Below are 22,799 nucleotides of genomic sequence, written 5' to 3'. Positions count from 1 at the left end.
TATACAGAGCAGATTAAAAGAAATTCCTTCAGGCTATATAATTTCTTCATACATATTCCCCATTCCCACCTATCTTTTGCTTTCTCCCTTCCTTGCTTGACAGACATTCCTCTTGCATCCAATGGCCCCTCACCTCCACCTGGAAGTGCACCGACTCTCAGTCTCAAGACTGGGAGCAGGAGCTCTAACAACTTCAATTGTCTTCCTCCACCTTCCCACACATGGAAAACTGACAACTAGCAACTGTTTCCCTTCTGCTACTAGAAGCCAATGACACAGAAACTGTCCCACACTATTGCAAAACACAAGTGTAAGTATATGTTGTGTGCTACAGATGGTAGGTTGCTGCAGATCTTTGAGTAATATGCTGCTGGTGTGTTTTTTTTGTTGAAGTATGTAAGACAGAATGAGTGTTTGTGATATATTACCGATGTATAGAGTTGTGTGCCTATTATTTTCATTGAGAGATCTTAGTTTCTATATGTGGTTGTTTTACTGTAGTTCTAGTATTGTTTGTTCTTAATACTTAGTTTTGTTTGGTTTGAAAGTTTTCTGTTTGTTTTCTTGACTGTAGGGAGCCATGCCACAGAGATGTAGCCAAGTGTGGTTCTTTTGAACTATGTATAGACTGTGATCAGAGTTTCTTTGTTGATCAACTGAACTGTAACTTCTAATAATTATTTTTATGTGAATCTAAACTTAAACCATTGGAAAACAAAGTAAATACACCTGAAAACCACTTACCATGTTGAAATTGTGTTTCAACGCTCAGGTAATGTTTCAGTAATTCCTGAATCACTTGAGTCATGCGGCCTCGACTTCCCTTCTTGTACCTTTGGCACAGCTGGACTAGCCCCTGTGTTGTGATGAAGAACACATCCCGGTCCTTCTTCTGTAGGGATGCTGCATGGCTACAATTCACATGAAAAAAAAAGTGATATTAAATACAGAGTTCTCAGTTTGTGTATATCGGTTTTTAATACCAAGAGCTTCTGCCATGAAAGCATACATAAAGCCTAAACATCACAAATTATGAATTGCTATTTAGTATTTACCCATGAGTATGTAGCAGTCAGGAGTATTGCAAAATATGCATGGATTCTTTGTCAAAAGACACATTTTAATGGAAAGCAAGTACAGTTTCAATTGTCAACTGACATGTAAAGAAGCAAACCATGAGCCATCATCTACTATTAGTGTTTCAAAAGCCAACCAACCACCTTGATCCAAGTAATTTTAATGTAAACCTTTCTTCTTGAACACTGTATTCAATACCATCAGTTTTTCCAACACATATAAATTTTTCCTTTCTACTTTCACTTCTTCCTAGCACAACATATTCCCCTCTTATTCATTTCCTGCTATAGAAATTCTGATCACCCAACACAACTACACCGACATTTTACCCAAGGCTCTTTATACACTAGCCTAAATTACTCCAAACCTCTCCTACTCACTTTTCTCACTACCAGGGTTATCCCAATTCATTAACACCCATAACCCCCAACCTATTCTCATTTTTACCTACATTATCCTTGATGACAACCGTTTCCATTCAACCACACACATTTCATCACCCACCGACAGGACCACTCCTCTCCATCCCCCCTTTCTCCACTTCCAACACCCTACCTAACATATTCACATACACAAACACACCTTTCCCTTTCAGTTTGGTTTCACTCAATGCTGAAAATGTCTACCTTCTCGTCACAAACATTCTACCTTATTTTATCCTCTCTGTTCTCATAAGATAGGTAGAATGTTTATGAAAAGGAAGATGGTTGTTTTAGCATCGTGTGAATGAACCTGGAGACCACGAGTCCTCTGTAAGAGAGACCAGGGGCAACAGATTGATTGATTGATTCATTCATTCATTCATTTTGTTGTTGTTTGTTCCACATCCACACACATTCAAAGACCTAAATACTAAGATTCTAGTTTGCTTCTAGGTCCTCTTCTGAATGAAAAATGCCGAGAGTGCGACTCCTTGTGCCCTCACTCCATCCCAATGTCACCTTCTATGACATGCATAGGATCAGTGATGGTATTCTTATCCCCAAATATTGAAAATATATCCTCCATGTTACCTGTCAACAGCACTTGCAATTTCCTGTGAGGGGAACTGAGCCAGCATTGAAGTAACATTACTGGCATAGATGTTCATGTACTTCCTAATCTTTTTCTCAACAGCAAGAGGTATGCGACCAGATATAGAAGCTATCACTTCCTGGAGAGAGAGGAAAAAAGTACCTATGATAAATGAATTAATAAAATATATATACATACATACATATACCATGGGCTTTTTTCCCCTTACAAGGGAGGTAGCCAAAGTCAAAGACAGGATACAAAGAGAAGACTGTCTGACAAGGTAATTGTGCCTACAACACTGTACAGAGCAGAGAACTGGAATTCAGAGTAGGCAGAAATGAAAAGCTTAAACATAATTGAGATATAAAGTGTTTATGAAGTATGGTGAGGATTACAAGGATGGATTGAGAGACACGAGGTGAGGTAGCCTTGGCAGGGAGGTCATGTAGCCTTCCTAGAAGTGGCCTGGGATAATATTAATTTCAACTCATAAAATACATTTTTTATGCTGCTACATATTTTTTGTTTTTGTTTGTTTTAGTTTGCTAATAAATAATTACAGGATTTTTAAATAAACCTTATGTTAGGTGTTTCCCTCTCCACAGAAAATAAAATGTGCCTCAATGTGCTGATAGTAAGGGGTTGCATAGGTTTCAAGCTTTTGGGTAAAGGATGATTTTTTTTTTTTATTGATATAGTTTCATGTCATAAACTCCTCCCTATCAGAAGGCTAGGACGGTGCCCCTCACAGAGGGCTTTAAGGGATCACAAGTACAAATACATTGGGAACTACTGATTGAGAGTAAGAAAAAGAATGAGATGGGTAGAGAAAGTAAAGCAATTACCTGTAATTCTAAAAGAGGTAGATTGGGATCCCTGAGGACTCTCATTAGCTTGGATACTGTATCCTTCACCATAGGTAGGAAGTATCCATTAGGTAGACAGTAACCTGTGCGGAGAAAGATTACAACTGCTTTCAGGCCAACTTACTTTACCATTTACATGTTATAATGATTCAAATGACAACCTAGGAAACATATACAACTGATCGATCCCTGTCTGTGAAGGAGTAGTAGTAGTAGTATGCCAACAAGAGACCTTTTGGTCCATAACTATTATCTTTGACCCAGTGGAATAATTTAACAATTAAATTATGGCTCCTACGAGGTGATTTTATTCAGATGAGGGGGAAGATGTTGGTCTGAATAATGTAACAGTTCATCAAGACTCCGGTCAAGGATCTCCCTCCCATGTATAGTCTTAACACAAATAAAATCTACCTATTATGTCTCTAGATGTATACTACATACATACATATACCAAATGCTTTTTCCCCCCATTACAAGGGAGGTAGCCAAAAAACAAAGGCATAAAAACCACTCTCACCCATTCCATCCCTGTCATACTCCACTCCACTCTACCCTCTTCCCTCCCTCTTATCTTGGCACCTCCTGGATGATGGGTCATCCCTGCATCCTGCCCACTGCCCTGGGTTAGAAGCAGTGTCACAAGACACGGCACATCCACAGCAAGGCTGCTTCATTAAATTGGCAACCCCCCTCTACGTCCCTTCGTGCAGAAAAGGAAAAGATGGGGAGAAATCCATTCAGACTGTGTCAATTTATCTCTCATACATACTCCCTCACCCCCCATCTCTGACCCACTTCCCCTCATGCATCACAGCATCATCCATACACAACCATTCTCCATTCACCCCTATCTTGTCCTCTCCCATCCTTTCTCAACAGACATTCCTCTCTTTCATAGATGCATACTACTACATACATATATACCAAGGCTTTTTCCCCCTTACAAGGGAAAAATACTACTAAAGTAAATTTTCTCACCATTTAAAATACTGTCAAGAGAAGCTCTACAACTGTGATACAAATTATTCAGCTTCTCATCCTCCTTTGGTAAAACCATCCTGCTGGGAGGGAAGGATCCCTCAAATGGCTGCGCTTTGGTGACCCTCGAAGGATCGTCCAGATCAAGCCGAGCAATGATGTCACCCGCACTGAGGACAGCACCGGGACGCTTCACATGATACACACAACCTGGTTCAGTTACCGTAAGTGTCATTACCATCTTCATACTCTGCAAAACACAAACGAAAAAAGTTCAGAGACAACAAGTGGTGGTCACATTCTTCCTAGTTTCCCTTTATTCATACATTTTTATGATTTATGCCAACCAATTCTATTTAGCTAAAACAATCCACTTGGTTTAATAGTTAACACTTTCACTATAATATTGTCCTCTGACCCAAAGATAAGTGTCTCATGTTTACCAGAATAAATTCTGTAAAGGACGTCATTATCTTATCAATAGACTCGAGATTATCTTTACCCATTTACTAAGGTGTCACTCCACAAGCTGAATAAAAGTTGTCCAACACCAGTCTTGACTATATATATATATTTTATTTTCAGCCTGAAAATATAAAACATAAGCCACTACATAAAGAGAAAAAAAAAAAAATCCACGTGAACTCACTTCTATTTCAGCAAAGGGTTGCCCTACAAAGACGTGGCCACCATCCTCAACTAAGAAGTTCAGGAGCTTTCCAGGAGCAGCAGAGCGAAGAATTGTTGGGTCACTCTCTTTATCCATGACACAAGTCTGGTGACCAATAATGATGCGGTACCTAAATGTAAATAGATAATACAACATTGGAAACATATAAACTGGACTGCACGGGTCCCTTACACAAGAACCCAATGCTAATACATCACATGATCTGACAAAAATCTAACATATTCTACATGCAGGCAGCCCTCAATTTTCGTAGGTTCAACATTTATGTATTGACTATGCAGTGGATGCCTCAAATATGAGACCAATCATAGGTACCATGTGGTGGGTCTGTAGTGTTTGGTTACTACAAAGTGGTGAAGGTTTACTTCAGTGAGAGAGAGAAATTATTCAAATTCTCTCGGAGCTGTTTATACTATAAAAAAATAATGTGAAGCTGCCCAATTAAGTACTACTGCATATTTCCTCTTCTCTTTCTAACCTCCTGCCTGATCTCTCACCACATATGGGCAAAGCAAACACTAACAACTCCCATGGAAATCTGGAGGGATCAGTCAAAACCAGAAATCCTTCCCCAAGTATAAGGTCAATTTCTATTGTGTCTTGCCCAACAGACCCACATTCAAATCTCTCTGTAACAAGCATCTTCTAATTGTCCTGTAACCCAAGCACAATGGGCAAAGGCCATTCCCAATAACTTCTTGGTATGAATACCTCACCATTTTATCCCTAAAACAATTAGCATGAGAGAAAGCTCACCTGTCAGCTTCATCCTTCATATAGGTAACATGACTGGCCCCGTCCACAGACAGAAGGAGTCCACCATCCACCATCCGGAAGACATCAATTGCTTTGCTTGAATCATTCATGACTAGGAAGTACTGTGTAGCACCAGATTTGGTTACCTGAACATGATACTTCACTCCATCCGCAATGAGGTCAACCTCAACAACACTGTTCAGGGACTTTAGAGGCAGGACTTGGCCTCTAAAGTGAAATAAAGAAAAAGTAGAAATATCAAAAGATAGTTCAAATATACTATCTTAGGACCTAGGTTTCTTTTGACAAATATTTCACAAATCAAGGCTGACTTTTTATATTTCAGGTGAAGAAAAATATGATCATTCTAAAATCAAACCTTTCAAATTTCATATTTCACTAATACCCCTAACCAAAGCCAACTATGCTTAGATATCTTACTTTTCTAATGAGGTCTGGAATTGATTGAATGCATCTTGAATGGCTCCATCTGCAATATGGACAGCAGCGCACATCACAGATAAAATGGTGTCAGGCTTCTTGCCCTGCACTTGAGATGCAATCAAATGATCCAGCCAACCCGTATCTGTAGAAACAAGTTAAAAAAAAATCCATGAGAATACAGAAAAAAATATACATGTATACCAAAAAGTCCTTTTCCCTTTATAAGAGTGCTGGCTGAATCAAAGCAGACAATCACCCCATATCATCCCACACTCATCAAGATATTAATTGTCCCTACCATCTTACCTCTTTGAGGATGAAAGGGTCATCCCTATCCCTCCCACTCACTGTTCAAGTTAGCGCCTATACAGGTAGACACAGCACCAAAGCAGGCCCAAGAGCTATGCTGGTTTACCCCTACTGCTTCATTACATGGTACCCACCCCCTTCCCCTCATTCACTTAAGATATTACATACAAACATATACCAAAGGCTCTTTTCCCCCTTACACGATAGGTAGCCAAAAAACAAAGGCATAGAAACCACTCCCACCCATTCCATCCCCTACATGCTATTACATAGCATACAAAAATAAATCCCTTTGGGACATGTCATATCCTCTTCCATTCACAGGAGAAAAAAAAAAAAAAAAAAAAAAAAAATCACAGAAAAAAATAGAAAAATAAAAAATTATCAACCACACACCAAAATAAATACACTCCTTTTAAAAACATCTTTTAATCCTTTTACAAGTGTAATAAATTTGCAAACATGACACAGGAAAAAAAAAACAGATAATGTTGTAAAGATACAGGGAAGAATGCCGATATGAATGGAACTTGATAAATCCAAGGCCTATCTTCCAGCTAAATACAATTCCCTAGCACTGGCCAGAACAAATTCTAAGAAGCATGCCAAAATAGTGAAGGGTTAATACACATTGCAAGGCACTATAACAACAATAGAATTCTTAAATCAATACAGCAAAGTATATTAAGTATCCCTTGCAATCTTGCTTCTCCTACTCAGAATACTAACCAATAGAATTTTCTTGGAACGTGTCCGTCTCCAAAAGAGTAACAAGATATTCTACAGTTGTTCTGAAGTCACCACGAATGGACAATTCCTTCAAGGCAATGATCAAGTTCCTGAAATATAATAGAAAAAAAAAAAAATAGCATGTAAAAAATACAGATATATGGCAAGGCTTTTCTACTAAATGTAAATAAATCACAAAATACAAACAACTAAAAACTTACTCTCTTGCAGCTTCTCTGTTTTCACCCCAAGAGAAGCAATGGCCAAACTGAGAATCTGCATATTCATGAAGACCTCCTGAAGCTGATACACTGAAGTAACCCCAAACATTCTTATTGGACCTGAAGTTTAGTTCTTGTACAGTACCAGAGCTTGGCTTGAATCCTATAAAATACAAAGAAAAACTATGAATTACATTTAACTGTCCAAAACTGTCAGCCTTCCCATTCCACACATATTACTGTGCAGGCATTTAAATGCAAAACAGTGAATACATTTTAACTATAACAAGTTTCCCAAAACCAAACAAAACTGGCCAGCAGTATTCTATTCAAAATAATGATGACCCAAATCACAAGACCTGGGTATACCCACCCTCTTCGGGGTTTTCGCTAGTGATCCTGGCAGCAATACAATGTCCTTTGGGTTCAGGAACCTTTTTAGGATTTTCAAAGTCAATGTCGGACACTCCCCAGGGTGTGTCTCCGAAAAGAAGCCTGATGCAGCGAATACGATGGAGAGGAATACCCATGGCAATCTGTTAATATTTCAATTAGAAATAAATACATACATATACCAAAGGCTCTTTCCCCCTTGCACAGGGGGTAGCCAAAAAGAAAAAGGCATAGAAACCACTCCCACCCATTCCATTTCCTATATATTCCACTCCCCTCCCTCCCTCTCACCTTGGCACCTCCTGGATGATGGGTCATCCAGGAACTAAATACAAAATAGAAACTAAATAGGAACTAAATAGAAATAAATACAAATACAATTTTTTTTTTGAGGGGAGGGGACTTAGGTGACAAAACTATGGACTAGAGCCATGCAACATTCTTTTACAATTGAAGACTAGTCTCCACTTTGTGAAGAATGTTCACCACTTAATTTCTACTATTCCCTCTTTCCTATTACCCTCTAGATATTTCCTCAAGACTTCCCAATGACATTCTCCACAAATCTTCTCTGTCAACCCTATTTCAAATTTAGATCTTAATTATAAATGATTGATAACCAGAGTGAAAATGGCTATACAAAAAAGACAAATTACATATATCTTAAAACAAACAAACCTGCAACTGTGCAGCTGGCAAATTGATGTCAGTGACCATTTCTGTGCATGGATGCTCAACTTGTAAACGTGGATTCAACTCAAGGAAGTAGAAGTTGTTATCATTATCATACAAATATTCTACTGTGCCTGCATTCACATATCCAACAAGTTTGGCCAGTTTTACTGCAGCCTGAAAATTATCACACAAATATACCATTTAGTCCACATCATCTAACATACTCAAAAGGAAAATTATTTTGCTCTTCAAATTATCTTAAAAATATAAAAGCAAACATTAAGTAAGAAACTAAAACTAATAATAGATATTTTTCAACAAATTTGTATTATGCTTACATAAACAATGAAAAAATAATCAAATGACGATAGAAATATTTACCTCCTCCATTTTCCGAAGAACTTCTGGAGCAGCAATTACACACGGAGCTTCCTCTATTATCTTTTGATGGCGTCTCTGGACTGAGCAATCCCTCCCAAAGAGCGAAATGGCTTGGCCATATTCATCGGCAATAATCTGGACCTCAAGATGGCGAGCACATTGTGCCAGCTTCATGATGAATATTGGTGACCCTGGAACTTCAGTTTGGACCTAAAAAATGTATATATATATAATCAATTAATTATTTTAGCTTACTCTACACTGCTCAGCAGCTATAAAGTTTGTTAGTCATTTTTTACTACTGTTGCAGATGTCTGTCTCTATGATCATTTACAACAGTAGAATAGAAGGGAGGAAGGGAGGCAGCAAGGAAGAGACAATATATTTGATACAAAATGTTTGAAACATGAAAGGTGTTGAAAGAATGGATAGAATGAAAAATGTGGAGGCGAGGTAGAAAATGGGCTTAGAAAGGGAGTTCTCAGACAGGGTACATCAGAGTGCTGTGGTGGTTTGGACTTATGGAAAGAATAAAGAAAGAGTAGCAAAAGAGTGTAATGCCTTGGTGGATTAAAGAGTGTAATGAGGAATAGACATTTGGGAATGGATGCGAAGAGGAGACTGTATGAAGGAGTGATTGTGCCAACAGCACTGTATGGGGCAGAAACGTGGAACATAAGAGAGGAAGAGAGAAGGAGTTTGAATGTGTTTGAGATGAGGTGTCTGAGAAGTATGGTGGGGGTTACTAGGCTGGATAGAGTGAGAAATGAGGAGGTGAGGAGGAGAACAGGGGTGAAAAAGGATTTGGGAGATAGGGTTGATGAAAGAATATTAGGATGGTTTGGACACATGGAAAGAATGAGTGAAGAAAGACTAGTAAAAGAGGTATGGAAGGCAGATGTGGAGGGAGTGAACATGAGGGGACGTCCTAGGATGAGGTGGATGGATGGGGTGAAGGGGGCTTTGGGGAAGAGGGGAATGTCTGTTGAGGAAGGAAGGGAGAGGACGGAAGACAGAGGTGAGTGGAGAATGGTTGTATATGGATGATGATGTGATTGCATGAGGAGGAATGTGGTAGTATGTGCGAGTAAATTTTGACGCAGCCCGAAGGGATTTCTCCCCGTCCTCTCCTTATATGCAAGGGGGGACGGAGAGGGGGGGGTCGCCGATTAAATGAAGCGGCCTTGCTGTGGATGTGCTGTGTCTTGCGACACTGCTTCTGACCCAGGGCGGTGGGCAGGGTGCAGGGATGACCCATCATCCAGGAGGTGCTCAGATGAGAGGGAGGGTGGGAGGGGTGTGGAGTGTATTTAGGGATGAAATGGGTGGGAGTGTTTTTATGCCTTTCCCTTTTTGGCTACCTCCCTTGGAAGGGGGAAAAAGCCTTGGTATATGTATGTATGTATGTAGCAAAAGAGTGTGCATGGAAGACAGAAGTAGATGGACGGACAACAAAGACTGAGACGGATGGGATGAATGGAGCTCTGAATACATTTGGAATGTCTGTCATTTAAGGTAGAGAAGAGTTCAAATAACAGAAGTGAATGGAAGGAGAATGAAGAAGGAATGACATGGTATCTACTTCATAAATTATTTTGTGTGGATATGAAGGGGGAAGGAGGGTCACTATACAATGATGCAATAAGGTAATCAGCTCTGGTTGTTGGGCCATCCTGTGGAAGAGCTGCATCTCACTGCACTGCCTCTGATCCAAGCAACATGACATAGGACAATACTTCATCTCAGAGGTGCTGAGATGGGAAGAGTAGGTGAACAAGTCTTTTTTCTGTATAATGTGGGTGTGTACTTTCAATCATCCCAGCTTTATGAGAAGGAAAAAGCCTTTAGGCCCCTTTAGGCAGAAAAGGAGAAGATGGGGAGAAGTCCATTTGATTTAGGGAATGAAATCACACAAGGATCATCCACTGACCTGTCTAAACAATGAAGCAAATTTATCTTCTGCTTCCACCTTTCTGATGCCTTTACCTCCTCCTCCTTCAGATGCCTTTATCATAACTGGAAACCCAATATTCCTTGCTGCTGTAAGAGCCTCCTCAACAGTTTCCACACATCCTTGTTTGTAGAGCTCCCTTGGAATCTTGAGTTTTCTATGAGTATCTATTTCTTTCAACTCTGCTTTAAGACCTGAAAAAGATGTTCTCTTATTAACAACAGTTCATAATCATTATCAAACATTTCTTCAAATTCTTACACTATAACTCTTCTATTTTGTGTTTCTTCTATGGAAAGCACATCCTTGAGATAGCTGGCAACAGTTCCCAGGTTCTCCCAAAGATCTTTCAGGGAAGAAATTTTATATTGTTGTTTGTGCTGTTTCAAAGAACTGAGGTAATCTTCGACAAGAAGTGCCACTGATGATTCCTAAGTTGATGACCATCTGCTTTGTCTCAGCCACCATACCAATTCTATAAGGTTATTTTGTCACAGAGCCAATGCTTCTATCATTGGGGATAATATTGAATTGGAAATGTGGAGTGATATATGTGGTAAAAGAGTGATTCGAGGGTCACAGAAAGGAAGGACAGAAATCAAAAGTGGTCAGCATTCTTTTTTTCAATAGATTTCTTTCCGATCACAAAATAACACTGCATGACTGGTCCATAAGAGCGTCACCCATTTCATTCCCACATACTCCACTCCCATTCACCGCCTCTCACTTCCTGAACCAATGTTCTATGTATTTCTGTGCCTAATAACTGCAAAGAACTTTCTTAACTTCTTACCACTGTTGTACTTCTGTTTCTGTGAGCTTCTGTGACTGCATTTTCTCAATTTATTCCCATGACCTCACGATACCCCCCTATCCCAAATCAAGAGATCTTTGTCAAATTTGTCCACCCCCTTCAGTGATCTGAATACCATAATCAAAGAGGATAGTTAAAGCTGATCGAAGATAGATCTTGAGCCCTACAATGGCATCAAGTGCCAGCTCCTACAAAGGATTACAAAGGCAGAGCATGCCGACAGGAGACCTTTTGGTCCATATCTAGGTCGGACGCGAGAAAAAATAATAATAATAATACATACATACATATACCAAGGCTTTTTACCCCTTCCAAGGGAGGTAGCCAAAAAGGGAAAGGCATAAAAACATTCCCACCCATTTCATCCCTAAAAACACTCCACACCCCTCCCACCCTCCCTCTCATCTGAGCACCTCCCGGATGACAGGTCATCCCTGCACCTTGCCCACCGCCCTGGGTCAGAAGCAGTGTCGCAAGACACAGCACATCCACAGCAAGGCCGCTTCATTTAATTGGCGACCCCCCCTCTCCGTCCCCCCTTGCATATAAGGAGAGGACGGGGAGAAATCCCTTCGGGCTGCGTCAAAATTTACTCACACATACTACCTCACCCCCACCCCCCCGCCCATTCCTCCTCATGCAATCACAACATCATCCATATACAACCATTCTCCACTCACCTCTGTCTTCCGTCCTCTCCCTTCCTTAACAGACATTCCCCTCTTCCCCAAAGCCCCCTTCACCCCATCCATCCACCTCATCCTAGGACGTCCCCTCATGTTCACTCCCTCCACATCTGCCCTCCATACCTCTTTTACTAGTCTTTCTTCACTCATTCTTTCCATGTGTCCAAACCATCCTAATATTCTTTCATCAACCCTATCTCCCAGCTCCTTTTTCACCCGTTCTCCTCCTCACCTCCTCATTTCTCACTCTATCTAGCCTAGTAACCCCCACCATACTTCTCAGACACCTCATCTCAAACACATTCAAACTCCTCTCTTCTTCTCTTATGTTCCACGTTTCTGCCCCATACAGTGCTGTTGGCACAATCACTCCTTCATACAGTCTCCTCTTTGCATCCATTCCTAAATGTCTATTCCTCATTACACTCTTTAATCCACCAAGGCATTTACTCGCTTCTCTCAATCTACATTCTACCTCCACCTTCACTCCACCTTTTCCTGCTACACTTGCACCCAAGTATCTAAAACTATCCACTTCCTCCAGTCGCTCTCCCTTAATGTTCACTTCCAGTCTACTGCCACTTTCACCCCTTGTACATCTCATCACCTTACTTTTACCCACATTTATCTTCAGCTTTTTTCTATCACATACTCTCCCAAACTCTGCCACCAACTTCCTCAATCCCTCCTCCAATCCTGCCGCAAGCGCAGTGTCGTCCGCAAACAACAGCTGGCTCACCTCCCACTTTTCTCCATTTTCTTTAACCATCTCCAATCCCTGACCCACTACCCTTGCATTCACCTCTCGCACCACCCCATCCATGTACAAGTTGAACAGCCAGGGCGACATAACGCATCCTTGACGAAGTCCCACCTTTACCTCAAACCACTCACTCTCTCCATTTCCAATCCTGACACAAGCTCTACTACTCTCATAAAAACTCTTGACAGCTCCCAAAAGCTTTCCTCCTATCCCATAAATCTGCATAACCTCCCACAGTGCCTTTCTGTCTACCCTATCATAAGCCTTTTCCAGATCCATAAAAGCCCAAAAAACATCCTTCCCCTTTCCTATAGCTTTCTCACATATCTGTATTACCACAAAGATCTGATCTACACAACCTCTACCTGTCCTAAATCCACACTGTTCCTCACCAATTACTCCTTCTGTTCCTCTCCTAATCCTCTCAATCAAGATCCTCCCATAAGCCTTCCCAACTACACTTAACAAGCTAATCCCTCTGAAACTACTACATTCACACTTGTCCCCTTTTCCCTTGTAAAGAGGAACTATACAGGCACTCCTCCAGTCCTCCGGTACTCTACCCTCTCTCCAGCAAACATTAAATAACCTCACCAACCAGTCCACCATCACTTGACCTCCCTTTTTCAGACATTCTGCATGGCATCCATCCAGACCAGGTGCCTTACCTGCTTTCATCATCTTAACAACTGCCTTCACCTCATCCTTCCTTATTTCTCCTCCATTCTCCTCACTCATCACTCTCATTTTCTTCGCATTTCCCACTGCAGCTATCTTTCCTTCCCTATCCTCCTTCACATTTAGCAACTCCCTAAAATATTCTGCCCATCTTCCCCTTACTGCCTTCTCTTCCATTATCATCTCTCCATCTGCACCTTTTACCTTTTCTTCCCTACTTGATTCGCCTCCTCTTCCTCTCTTAATTTCTTTCCAAAACATCTTTTTATTACTTTCAAAATTTTCTGTCATACTCTTACCCCATTTCACATCTGCTCTCCTCTTTGCAACCTTTACCTTTTGCTTTACTTCTCTTTTCTTTTCTTTGTACCTCTCATATGCCTCCCTCGTCCTCTTTTGTAACCAATCTGTGAATGCTCGCTTCTTCTCTTCTACAACCTTCTTTGTTTCCTCATCCCACCATTCACTACCCTTTCTTCTATTTCCCCCTGTCCTTCTTGTTCCACACACCATCCTTGCACACTTTATGACTCCCTCCCTGAACCATCCCCATTCCTCCTCCACACCCATCTCTACTCCATCCTTTACTCCCTCCCACTCCTTCAGCTTCTTTCCGTACTCCTTCTCCTTTTCCTTTTCATTCAAGGAGTTCACTCTAAGAACCTCCCTACCTTTTGTCCCTTTCCTCTTTCTCCATCTATCCTCCACTCTCAACTTACCTTCCACCAAAAAATTATCTGATATTCCCCCACCATCTCCCCTTAGCATATGTACATCCCTAACTCTTCCTATCATAATCCTATTTACCACTACATAATCCATTAGCACTCTATCTACCACCCTTCCCTCCACCACCCTCTCCCATGTGTACTTATGCTCGACTTTCTTCCGAAACACTGTATTTGCCATCATCAACTCTCTTTCTAGACACATTTCCACCATCAACTCTCCACTACGATTCTTTCCTGGAACTCCACACTTCCCAACCACTCCATCGATTGGACCATTTCCCACCCTAGCATTAAGGTGAATAAATAAAAACTATAATAAAACTACAAATGGAGATGAGGGTGTACGGATTTGAAGATAAGCAGCGGGGAAAATTATTCTCTCCAACGCTCATCTTCAAGCACTACCACATACAGATATTACCAAATCAAAATGAATAATAACTAACGATGGAGCTACTTTTTCAAATTATTTAAAAAACACACTTTTATATTAATCATATTAATTCCATACCATCTTAAAATGTCTTACCTGAGCCAGACCAGGGAAGTGTAGGAATTTCTGCAGTTTGAGCAACAATGCTTGAAGCAATCTTGTCTCCTAAAGCCCACATAGCTTTCTCAGGTGGACCAATAAAGGCTATATTGGCTTTCTGAAGTTTAGCTAAAATGAAAAATATCGGACATTAATCCCCACAATAAGAAGGAAATGCAATAAAAAAATAAATAAATAAAGGTACATGTTAAGAATTTTAACACCAACTGTACATTATTTTCATAAGGTATCATGAGACGAGGTGGGGGTCTTAAGACAAGGTAGATGGAAGGCACTGTGAGAGGTATTGCAGACATATGGGATAGGAGGAAAGTTGTTGAGAGCAGTCAAGAGTTTTTACGAGAGTAGTAGATCTTGTGTTGGAATTAGAAATGGAGAGAGCAAATGGTTTGAGGAGGTGGGACTATGCCAAGGATGTGTCACATTGCCATGGCTGTTCAATGTGTACATGTATGCGAGAGGTAAATGCAAGGGTAATGGGTCAGGGATTGGAGATGGTTAAAGAAAATGGAGAAAATGGGAGATATGCCACTAGTTGATGACACTGCACTTGTAGCAGGATCAGAGGAGGAATTAAGGATGTTGGTGACAGAGTTTAGAAAGTTAACAATAAATGTGTGTAAAAGTAAGGTGATGAGACATACAAGGAGTGAGACTGGCAGCAAATTTAGGGAGAGAGACTGGAGTAAGTGGATAGTTTTAGATACTTAGGGGTGCATGTGGCAGGAAAGGGGGGGAACAGAGGTGGAGGTAGAATGTAGATTGAGAGAAGCAAGTAAATGCCTTGGGGTTTAGAAACAAAGTAATGAGAAATAGACATTTGGGGATGAATACTAAGAGGAGATTGTATGAAGGGGTGATTTGGCCGACAGCACTGTCTGGGGCAGAACCGTGGAAAATATGAGAGGAAGAGTTTAAATGTGTTTGAGATGAAATGTTTCAGAAGTATAGCAAGGGTTTATTGGGTTGGATATAGTAACAGACGAGGTGAGGAGGAGAGTGAGGGTGGAAAGGGAGTTGGAAGATAGAGTTGATGAAAGAGTATTGGGATAGTTTGGAAAGAATGAGTGATGAAAGAATAGTAAAAGAAGTATCAAAGGCAGAGGTGGATGGAGTGAATGAGGGGGGGGGGACCATGGATGAGATGGATGGATGGGGTAAAAGGGACTGAGAAAGAAGGGGATGTCTGTTGAGGAAGGAAGAAGACAGAAGATAGAGGTGAGTGGAGAATGATTGTGTATGGATGATGCTATGATGCATGAAAAGGAGTAGGTGGGGGGATGGGTTGGGGTTTATGTAGTGGTTACATGTGAATGACATTTTGATGCAGCCTGAAGGGATTTCTCACAGTCTTCTCTTTTTCTGTATGAGGGGACAAAGGGGGGGTGTCACTGATAAAGCTGCCTTGCTGTGGATGTGCTGTGTCTTGTTGTATTGCTTCTGACCCAGGGTAATGGGCAAGATGCAGGGATGACCCGTCATCCTGGAGGAGCCAAGGAAAGAGGGAGGGAGGGGTGGTGAATGGGAGTGGAGTATGTGGGGATGGAATGGGAGGGAGTGGATTTTATCCCTTTGTTTTTTAGCTACCTCCCTTGCAAGGGGGAAAAGCCATTGAAATGTGTATATGTATGTTCAAAAATACTATAACATATGATCAATGTTGTACTCTCTAAATTTCATTCAGGAAGATATTTTAAATGCAATGATAAGAAAAAGCAGCAGCAGCATTTGGCTTCTCTCCTACAGCAATGATAAGAAGTTTAACTTTAACTGTGTACAATGATCCCTTTATTTAACCCAGGAGAGGGCACTTTCATAAAACCTAGACTCAACCAAACTTTCTAAAAACGGAGTGCAACATAATCATTTCATTCCTGTACATGGTCATCCATCTTTCTGAAGACTTTACCTGGAAGTTCTGGGTTCTCCGAGGCATGGCCCCATCCTGCCCAGACAGCATCAACATCATAACGGGTAGCTATGTCCAAGATCAGCTTCACATTAGCATAATTATTATTGTTCGCTCCACCTGGTACCCACACTGTTGTATCCGCAATCTTGATGTACTCTGCATTGGCTGCAAATAAGAAAGTACTCGTTAAAAGCACTTCTAATTAAAACAAAGACAATTCATAAGAACAACTTTACATTTGAGCAAGAGAGTATGCATACATGGAGGCACAACACATACCTTTCAGATCCTCAGGAGTTACCATAGCAATAAAATGAAAAGCTCGGTCATTCCTGAACACCTCGTAGGCCCACATGCGAATACTCCGCATACATTTAACAGCAGCAATGCCATTGTTGGCAATCAGGATCTGCAAGTACATGGGAATTACTTAATGGGATCTATCTACAAATGCTGCAGAAAATATGTGAAAAATGGTGCTAAAACTAAATAAAGAAAAGACTGCAAAGTGTATAACAATAAAGTTTCATTCTGTCCATATAGTCATGCAAGAAATATGATTAATCAAGTGGTCAAGGATCAAATGATGGTATATTACACATTTTCATAATTTCTCATGAAAGAATTTGCAAATATTATAGGAAGATGTAAAATATAAGTTTTACAAACTATTACAGCATAATCTAATATAATCTTCCTTAACAATGCTAGTGTGAAAAAGTTATCCAATATTTTTGGAATGCAACACTCAAGCCAATGCAGTAAATATCATGTATAAAAAATATTTGCAAGAAATATGAAACAAATCTAGTATCCCAATTTACTTTTATCAAATGGTCTACAGTATGATAAAAACTAGTATAGATGTAAATCATACAGTTAACCCCTTATTAACAACACTAAATTAATCATCAACAACTTCTTAGTATCCATCTAATTCATGTAATGATATTGTTTATAAAACAATATCATTACATGAATAAAAAAAAAAATCAAAGGGTATAACAAATATTGTTTAAAACAATTAACATTTCGGATTCTTCTAAACTTTCAGAATAAAAAATTACATACCCTTGTTATGACCTTCTTGCCACTAAATTTGTGGACAAATTCCTGTGGAGTTGCAACGCTGAAGTCCTTCTGATCCGGTGACTTGGCACTGCCTTTTGATGCCATTTTAAACATCTATAAAATATAACCAATTAAAGTTACAACTGACCACAAGTTTTTTTTTCAGCAACATTAATCAATCTGATACTATAACAGACTTAAGAATGGCTGATAAAAACTATTGCCTAAAGTCTCACAGACTGGAAACCCACTGTCCAACAGTAACCAGCAACATTCCCCAGGCCCTCTTAAAGATTTCTCTCGAAAGAAATATTGGACTATTGTCCGTGTTGTATTAGTGTTTGTCTGTTTCTGTATCACTGGCTGGTAGGATGAGGAACACCCACCAGTTCTCAGCTCTCTTTATGTGAAAATGTGGAAGAAAAATCATTGAAGTCGAGAGATCTTGCACCTGTTCCAAAGACTGAATGCCAGCCACTCAGGGCTGCATCCCCAGGTGGAGGCAAGGATACCGATAGGATCTTAAGAAGTGCAGCAGAGAGATGATTCTCTCTAATGAATGTGTGAATGTCTTACAGACACACAAGTGCCTATTATTGCTCCCTGGCTAACTGAAGAACATAAAGACAAGGTCCAGACAGAAATGTTACAGAATAACTGCTCTATGTAGTTCTACTTAACAAAAGTATTTTTCTCATTACTTTATCACTTATTTAAACCTACAAAAGTACAATGGCACCACCACAGAAAACTAGTAAAAAAAAAAAAGAAAAAAAAAATAATAGTAATACCCAAGGACTACACAATACCCAATTCACACATGAACGATAAGCAAAACACGTATTCACAGTTCTTTATAAAACTGAGTTAGAAAAAAATCTGCTACAAAGAATAGGCTATAACAACAAAAATAAAACCAATATTCCCCAATTCCAGCATGAACGAGTGTCATTTGGGTTTTAAGATAAATATACTACATATTTTTCTGCCACATCTAATCTCTAATTATATTTACTTGACTCTATACAACTTACATTTTTCTAAGTTGAATCAAGATAACTTTGAACATATCTGAATACTGTTATGTAGGGGCCAATAATCAATGCCAGCAAGTGGTGGTCCAAGATGAACGTCAAAGGGAACCGTCTTCATAATCCACAAACATGCTTACCTCCACCCAGAGGTATCACCCTGTGGAGCTGGCTATCAGTTTCCAGATCAAGCCAAAGCTCTCTCTGTCAACTTTGTATTTCCGTCAACTTTTCATATAAGAAGACCTGATAACCAGTGACTGCTCCCTTATCCTACTACCAGCGTAGGCCTTATGGTCTCTTGCAGTCTCCTTCATTCTTATGTTCTACAAACTGGTGACACAGAGACAATTCCACATTTATACAACACAAAGCCCTTTGGAACGTATCTCAGGTAGCAAGGAAACAATTCTCTCTGGAATCCATCTCACAGGACCACCACTTGCAGGTCCCATCAGTACTTCTATTACTATTGATTATCATTATCATAAATACTGCAATACATTTTCTAATATTCCCAACATCTACAGCAACTCAATTAATTCTGTGAAAGAATTATGAAAAATACAATTGGCAAACTATAAAGGCAGTTAAAGTCACAAGTAGTACATCAGAGGTGCAGTGCTGATGGAGTTCTCTGGAGCACTCCTCTTGAACCAAAAGTCAGTAGCGGAACAGAGCAAAAGGGAGGATGAGGGGATGATGGCTTATGATGGCTGGTTGGAAGCAACTGGGAAACATCACTAATAAGTTAATAATATTACCAAGTTATCCTCATAAAACATGTATTACTGCTTATATTTGTTAAACTAAATGGGTCTCTTCTAGTTTTGTGGCTTCCTGACCCATATGCCTTATCATGGCAGTATCAAAGTTCAACATATGACAACATGAAAAAAACTTCCTTCAGACTTCCAAAAACATCACATATGACCCTTCATGAAAACTGTTGCTTCTCAATTATGGTACAGTATTTCATAAACACTAAGTAGTTTTAACTGATATTTACACATTATGTTTTGTTGCTGTATTCTTTTATTTAATTGCTTGGTAATTATATTCCATGACAATTAGTGAGTGCAAACAAAAATAGTCACTTTTTTGACATATATGAGGGCTTTAGTCAGGCCTACCAGACCTCCAACAGCCATAAGACATTGGCACTACAACCCTGTTGTACATCCATCACAAGTTAATAACATATGACAAAGATATTCTATACATAAATGAAAATAACTAAATACTTTATACGAGGTAAACAAGTCTACCCAAGTGCATAATCCTACATGTCCTTAATAAACAATTTTAAAGGGTTTGTGAAACTGCTAAACATATGAAGGACTAGAGTACAGTATATCCATGAAAAATTCTATATATTACATGATTGGGGTCAAGTAACCCTTTTGATTTGAACTAAAGTATCTAACAATTCAATCAGATATAAAAACGATCCTTTTTCAATACCTTTAAAGAGTAATATTTGAGTATCTGCTCTACTCATAAATCTGTAACAAAAGAAAAACATAAATTGATCAAATAAAAGAAAAACAATTTGCAATCTTAGAAATAGAAAAATGTTTGAAAAGATGTATGCGAGTTTAAACTGAAAACTTAATGGTTCAGTAAGATAAGTATACATTTTAAGAGAACAAAAATATGCACTTTAAAAATTAACAGCATATCATAACGGTGAAAATATGATGCATTCAGGAGTATGTGGATAAAATTATAATAATCTAAGAAATAAAAAAAAAACATTATGGCCAGAAAAAGTAAGTTCTCTTTGTATGAAAAAAAATCAGTTGGAAAATTATCTCGGGCCCAATCCTGTAACCAAATGCCAGCCAATCAGGGCAGCACCTGAGACTATTAATGAATTTTGAAAACTGCAACAGGAAAGATGATTCTTTCCAATGCCAATCACGTACGACCACTGCATGCGAATACTCATCCTTGGTCCTAAATTCTTCTTTGCTGAGTATCGTCGTTCTTTGTTTATATATTTTCTATCCTTTCTCCACACATTCCCTTTCATAACAACTCACTACAGATTTAGTTTTCTAATTATATCTCCAACGCATCTTAAGCATGTTATCACACATTTGCACACACTATAACATTTGTTGCATTCAAGGATTTTGTTTGTTAATCCTATATAATTTTATTCAGTTTAGAAGAACTCCTGGGTAACAACGTATAAATGTTGCCTTAAACTTTACTGACTGGAAAACCATAATTAAAATGAGCAGGACATATTGCAAGGATGCAAGAAGATAGATGGCCAAAGAAAGTGCTCAATAGTAGAGTACATACGCGACGGCCGCTCGACGAATCTAGAAAACACTGGAGATGTGTTGATGAAGATAGCAGAATGGAACCAAGACAATGGATAGCAGTTATGGATCACAAAATTGCCCAAAGACCAGTGGGGGGGAGGGGAGGGGAGGGGAGAGAGAGAGAGGTGGGGGGGGGGAACCATATCCCCAAAGTGGCTGGCAACAATCCTTTGGCTTTCCCATACATCTCTTTGGAAAGAGTCCTTACACTGCTATGTCGTATCCGTGAGGCCAGTTTGTGTCAACAGTTTACAACGAGAAGGGATCAGTTGCCAGTTGTCTTGCATTTGCCTCCGTAGCCATCATATATATATATATATATATATATATTATATATATATATATATATATATATATATATATATATATATATATATATATATATGTGTATATATATATATATATATATATATATATATATATATATATATATATATATATTGAATAAATAAATAGCGTGCGCGGACGTATCAGCCTCATGAAATTATCGACCTCTTCGTGATGTCTTATTTTAACTTATTTGGCTTCACAAGGGATTTTTTTATTTCTATTCGTTTATATTAGACAAAGATATGACTTTGCAAGGGAATTTCAAAAATATCCTATTATGATTGCATAACCTACTTATTGGTATCGAGGTACATTTTACAAAGGATTTTACCAGAGGAGCATCCCGACAGGAGACTTTATGGTCCATAACTAGGTGCATTTTCACTTTCAAGTAATGATGTATTGGCTACACAAGGGAGTTTCAGTCAAATATATATTGCGTTAGAAAATCATCTTTGTGTTCTATGCGAAAAATTAAAATATTAATGTTATTCCAAAGTCTATATATATTGCGTAAGAAGATCATATTTGTGTTCTATTCTATGCGAAAAAAATATTAATGTTATTCCAAAGTCTATGGCACTCAGGATCTGCGTTCTGCAATCAACCGCTTATCTTTGTCCTTCGGATGCCATCCCCCCCACCCCCCACCCCCCAATGGAGAGACCTGACCTCAAGGTATTTATTTTTACATTCCTCATTGGTTTATTAGATTTCATCTAATTTTACCATTAATTATAAAATTCTATATAGAACTGAAAATATCTTATAAAGTACAAGAAAAAATTAAATATATATTTTTTTCATTTCGAACGTGTTTTTATGTTTTTTTGGTAACGATGAAAACATACCAAATGTCATTTGATATTATAAAGTAAAATAACTGGTTTATTGGGTGTTTAATAGGGTGTATAAAAAGAGGTCGAAACGTCCGGGATCGACAATTTCATGATGTCAAAACGTCCGGGGACGATATATCCGAGACCAGAATGTCCGGGGACGAAAATCCCGAGGCCAAAATGTCAAGGGGCGAAAAGTCCGGGGCCGAAACGTCCGGGGTAGAAATGTCCGGCGGGGGGGGGGGGGCGAAAAGTCCGAGGCCAAAATGTCCGGGGTCGAAACGTCCAGCATTCGAAAAAACCATGGCATGGCAACATCACAAAACTTGACCCACGTACCCATTTCATAAACACTGATTTTCCCCGATCATTCTCTCTGTCCCTTTCCTATTCTAAGTACATTTTTTTTTAGTTCCCTTCTCTTTGTATTTCGTCATTACAAAACATACCAATTCAAGATAATATTAACTTATTATCTTTAAAAAAGAACACTTTCTTAAAACAAATCCAACAAACGACCCACACACCTTTTTGGAGCCCTAATTTTTATCCTTCAAAAGCCCT

At 39.2% G+C, this 22,799-nt stretch overlaps 1 protein-coding gene across 5 annotated transcripts in view; it reads right to left on the bottom strand.

The window, feature by feature from the left end:
- ACC (acetyl-CoA carboxylase) overlaps nt 1–22,799 on the bottom strand; it is a 78,139-nt gene that overhangs the window by 43,783 nt on the left and 11,557 nt on the right. For 4 of the 5 annotated variants that reach the window (XM_076211865.1, XM_076211869.1, XM_076211867.1 and 1 more), the window contains exons 3-20: nt 20,195–20,235; nt 17,700–17,813; nt 16,908–17,037; nt 16,626–16,793; nt 14,693–14,824; nt 10,471–10,685; nt 8,541–8,750; nt 8,163–8,333; nt 7,465–7,627; nt 7,092–7,254; nt 6,871–6,980; nt 5,830–5,974; nt 5,389–5,616; nt 4,591–4,741; nt 3,942–4,191; nt 2,940–3,043; nt 2,091–2,230; nt 745–911 (exon numbers count right to left, since the gene is read on the bottom strand). In XM_076211865.1, the coding sequence (XP_076067980.1) occupies nt 745–911; nt 2,091–2,230; nt 2,940–3,043; nt 3,942–4,191; nt 4,591–4,741; nt 5,389–5,616; nt 5,830–5,974; nt 6,871–6,980; nt 7,092–7,254; nt 7,465–7,627; nt 8,163–8,333; nt 8,541–8,750; nt 10,471–10,685; nt 14,693–14,824; nt 16,626–16,793; nt 16,908–17,037; nt 17,700–17,813 (2,761 nt within the window). In that variant the 5' untranslated portion in view covers nt 20,195–20,235. The remainder of the gene's footprint in view (nt 1–744; nt 912–2,090; nt 2,231–2,939; nt 3,044–3,941; nt 4,192–4,590; nt 4,742–5,388; nt 5,617–5,829; nt 5,975–6,870; nt 6,981–7,091; nt 7,255–7,464; nt 7,628–8,162; nt 8,334–8,540; nt 8,751–10,470; nt 10,686–14,692; nt 14,825–16,625; nt 16,794–16,907; nt 17,038–17,699; nt 17,814–20,194; nt 20,236–22,799) is intronic. The other variant, XM_076211866.1, reaches the window with a different exon arrangement.

Source organism: Oratosquilla oratoria, chromosome 29 (assembly GCF_046742065.1).
Source record: "Oratosquilla oratoria isolate Oo_2021 chromosome 29, ASM4674206v1, whole genome shotgun sequence".
NCBI lineage: Eukaryota > Metazoa > Arthropoda > Malacostraca > Stomatopoda > Squillidae > Oratosquilla > Oratosquilla oratoria.
Note: the sequence above shows the minus strand (reverse complement) of the source record. Positions and strands in the feature narration are given on the sequence as shown.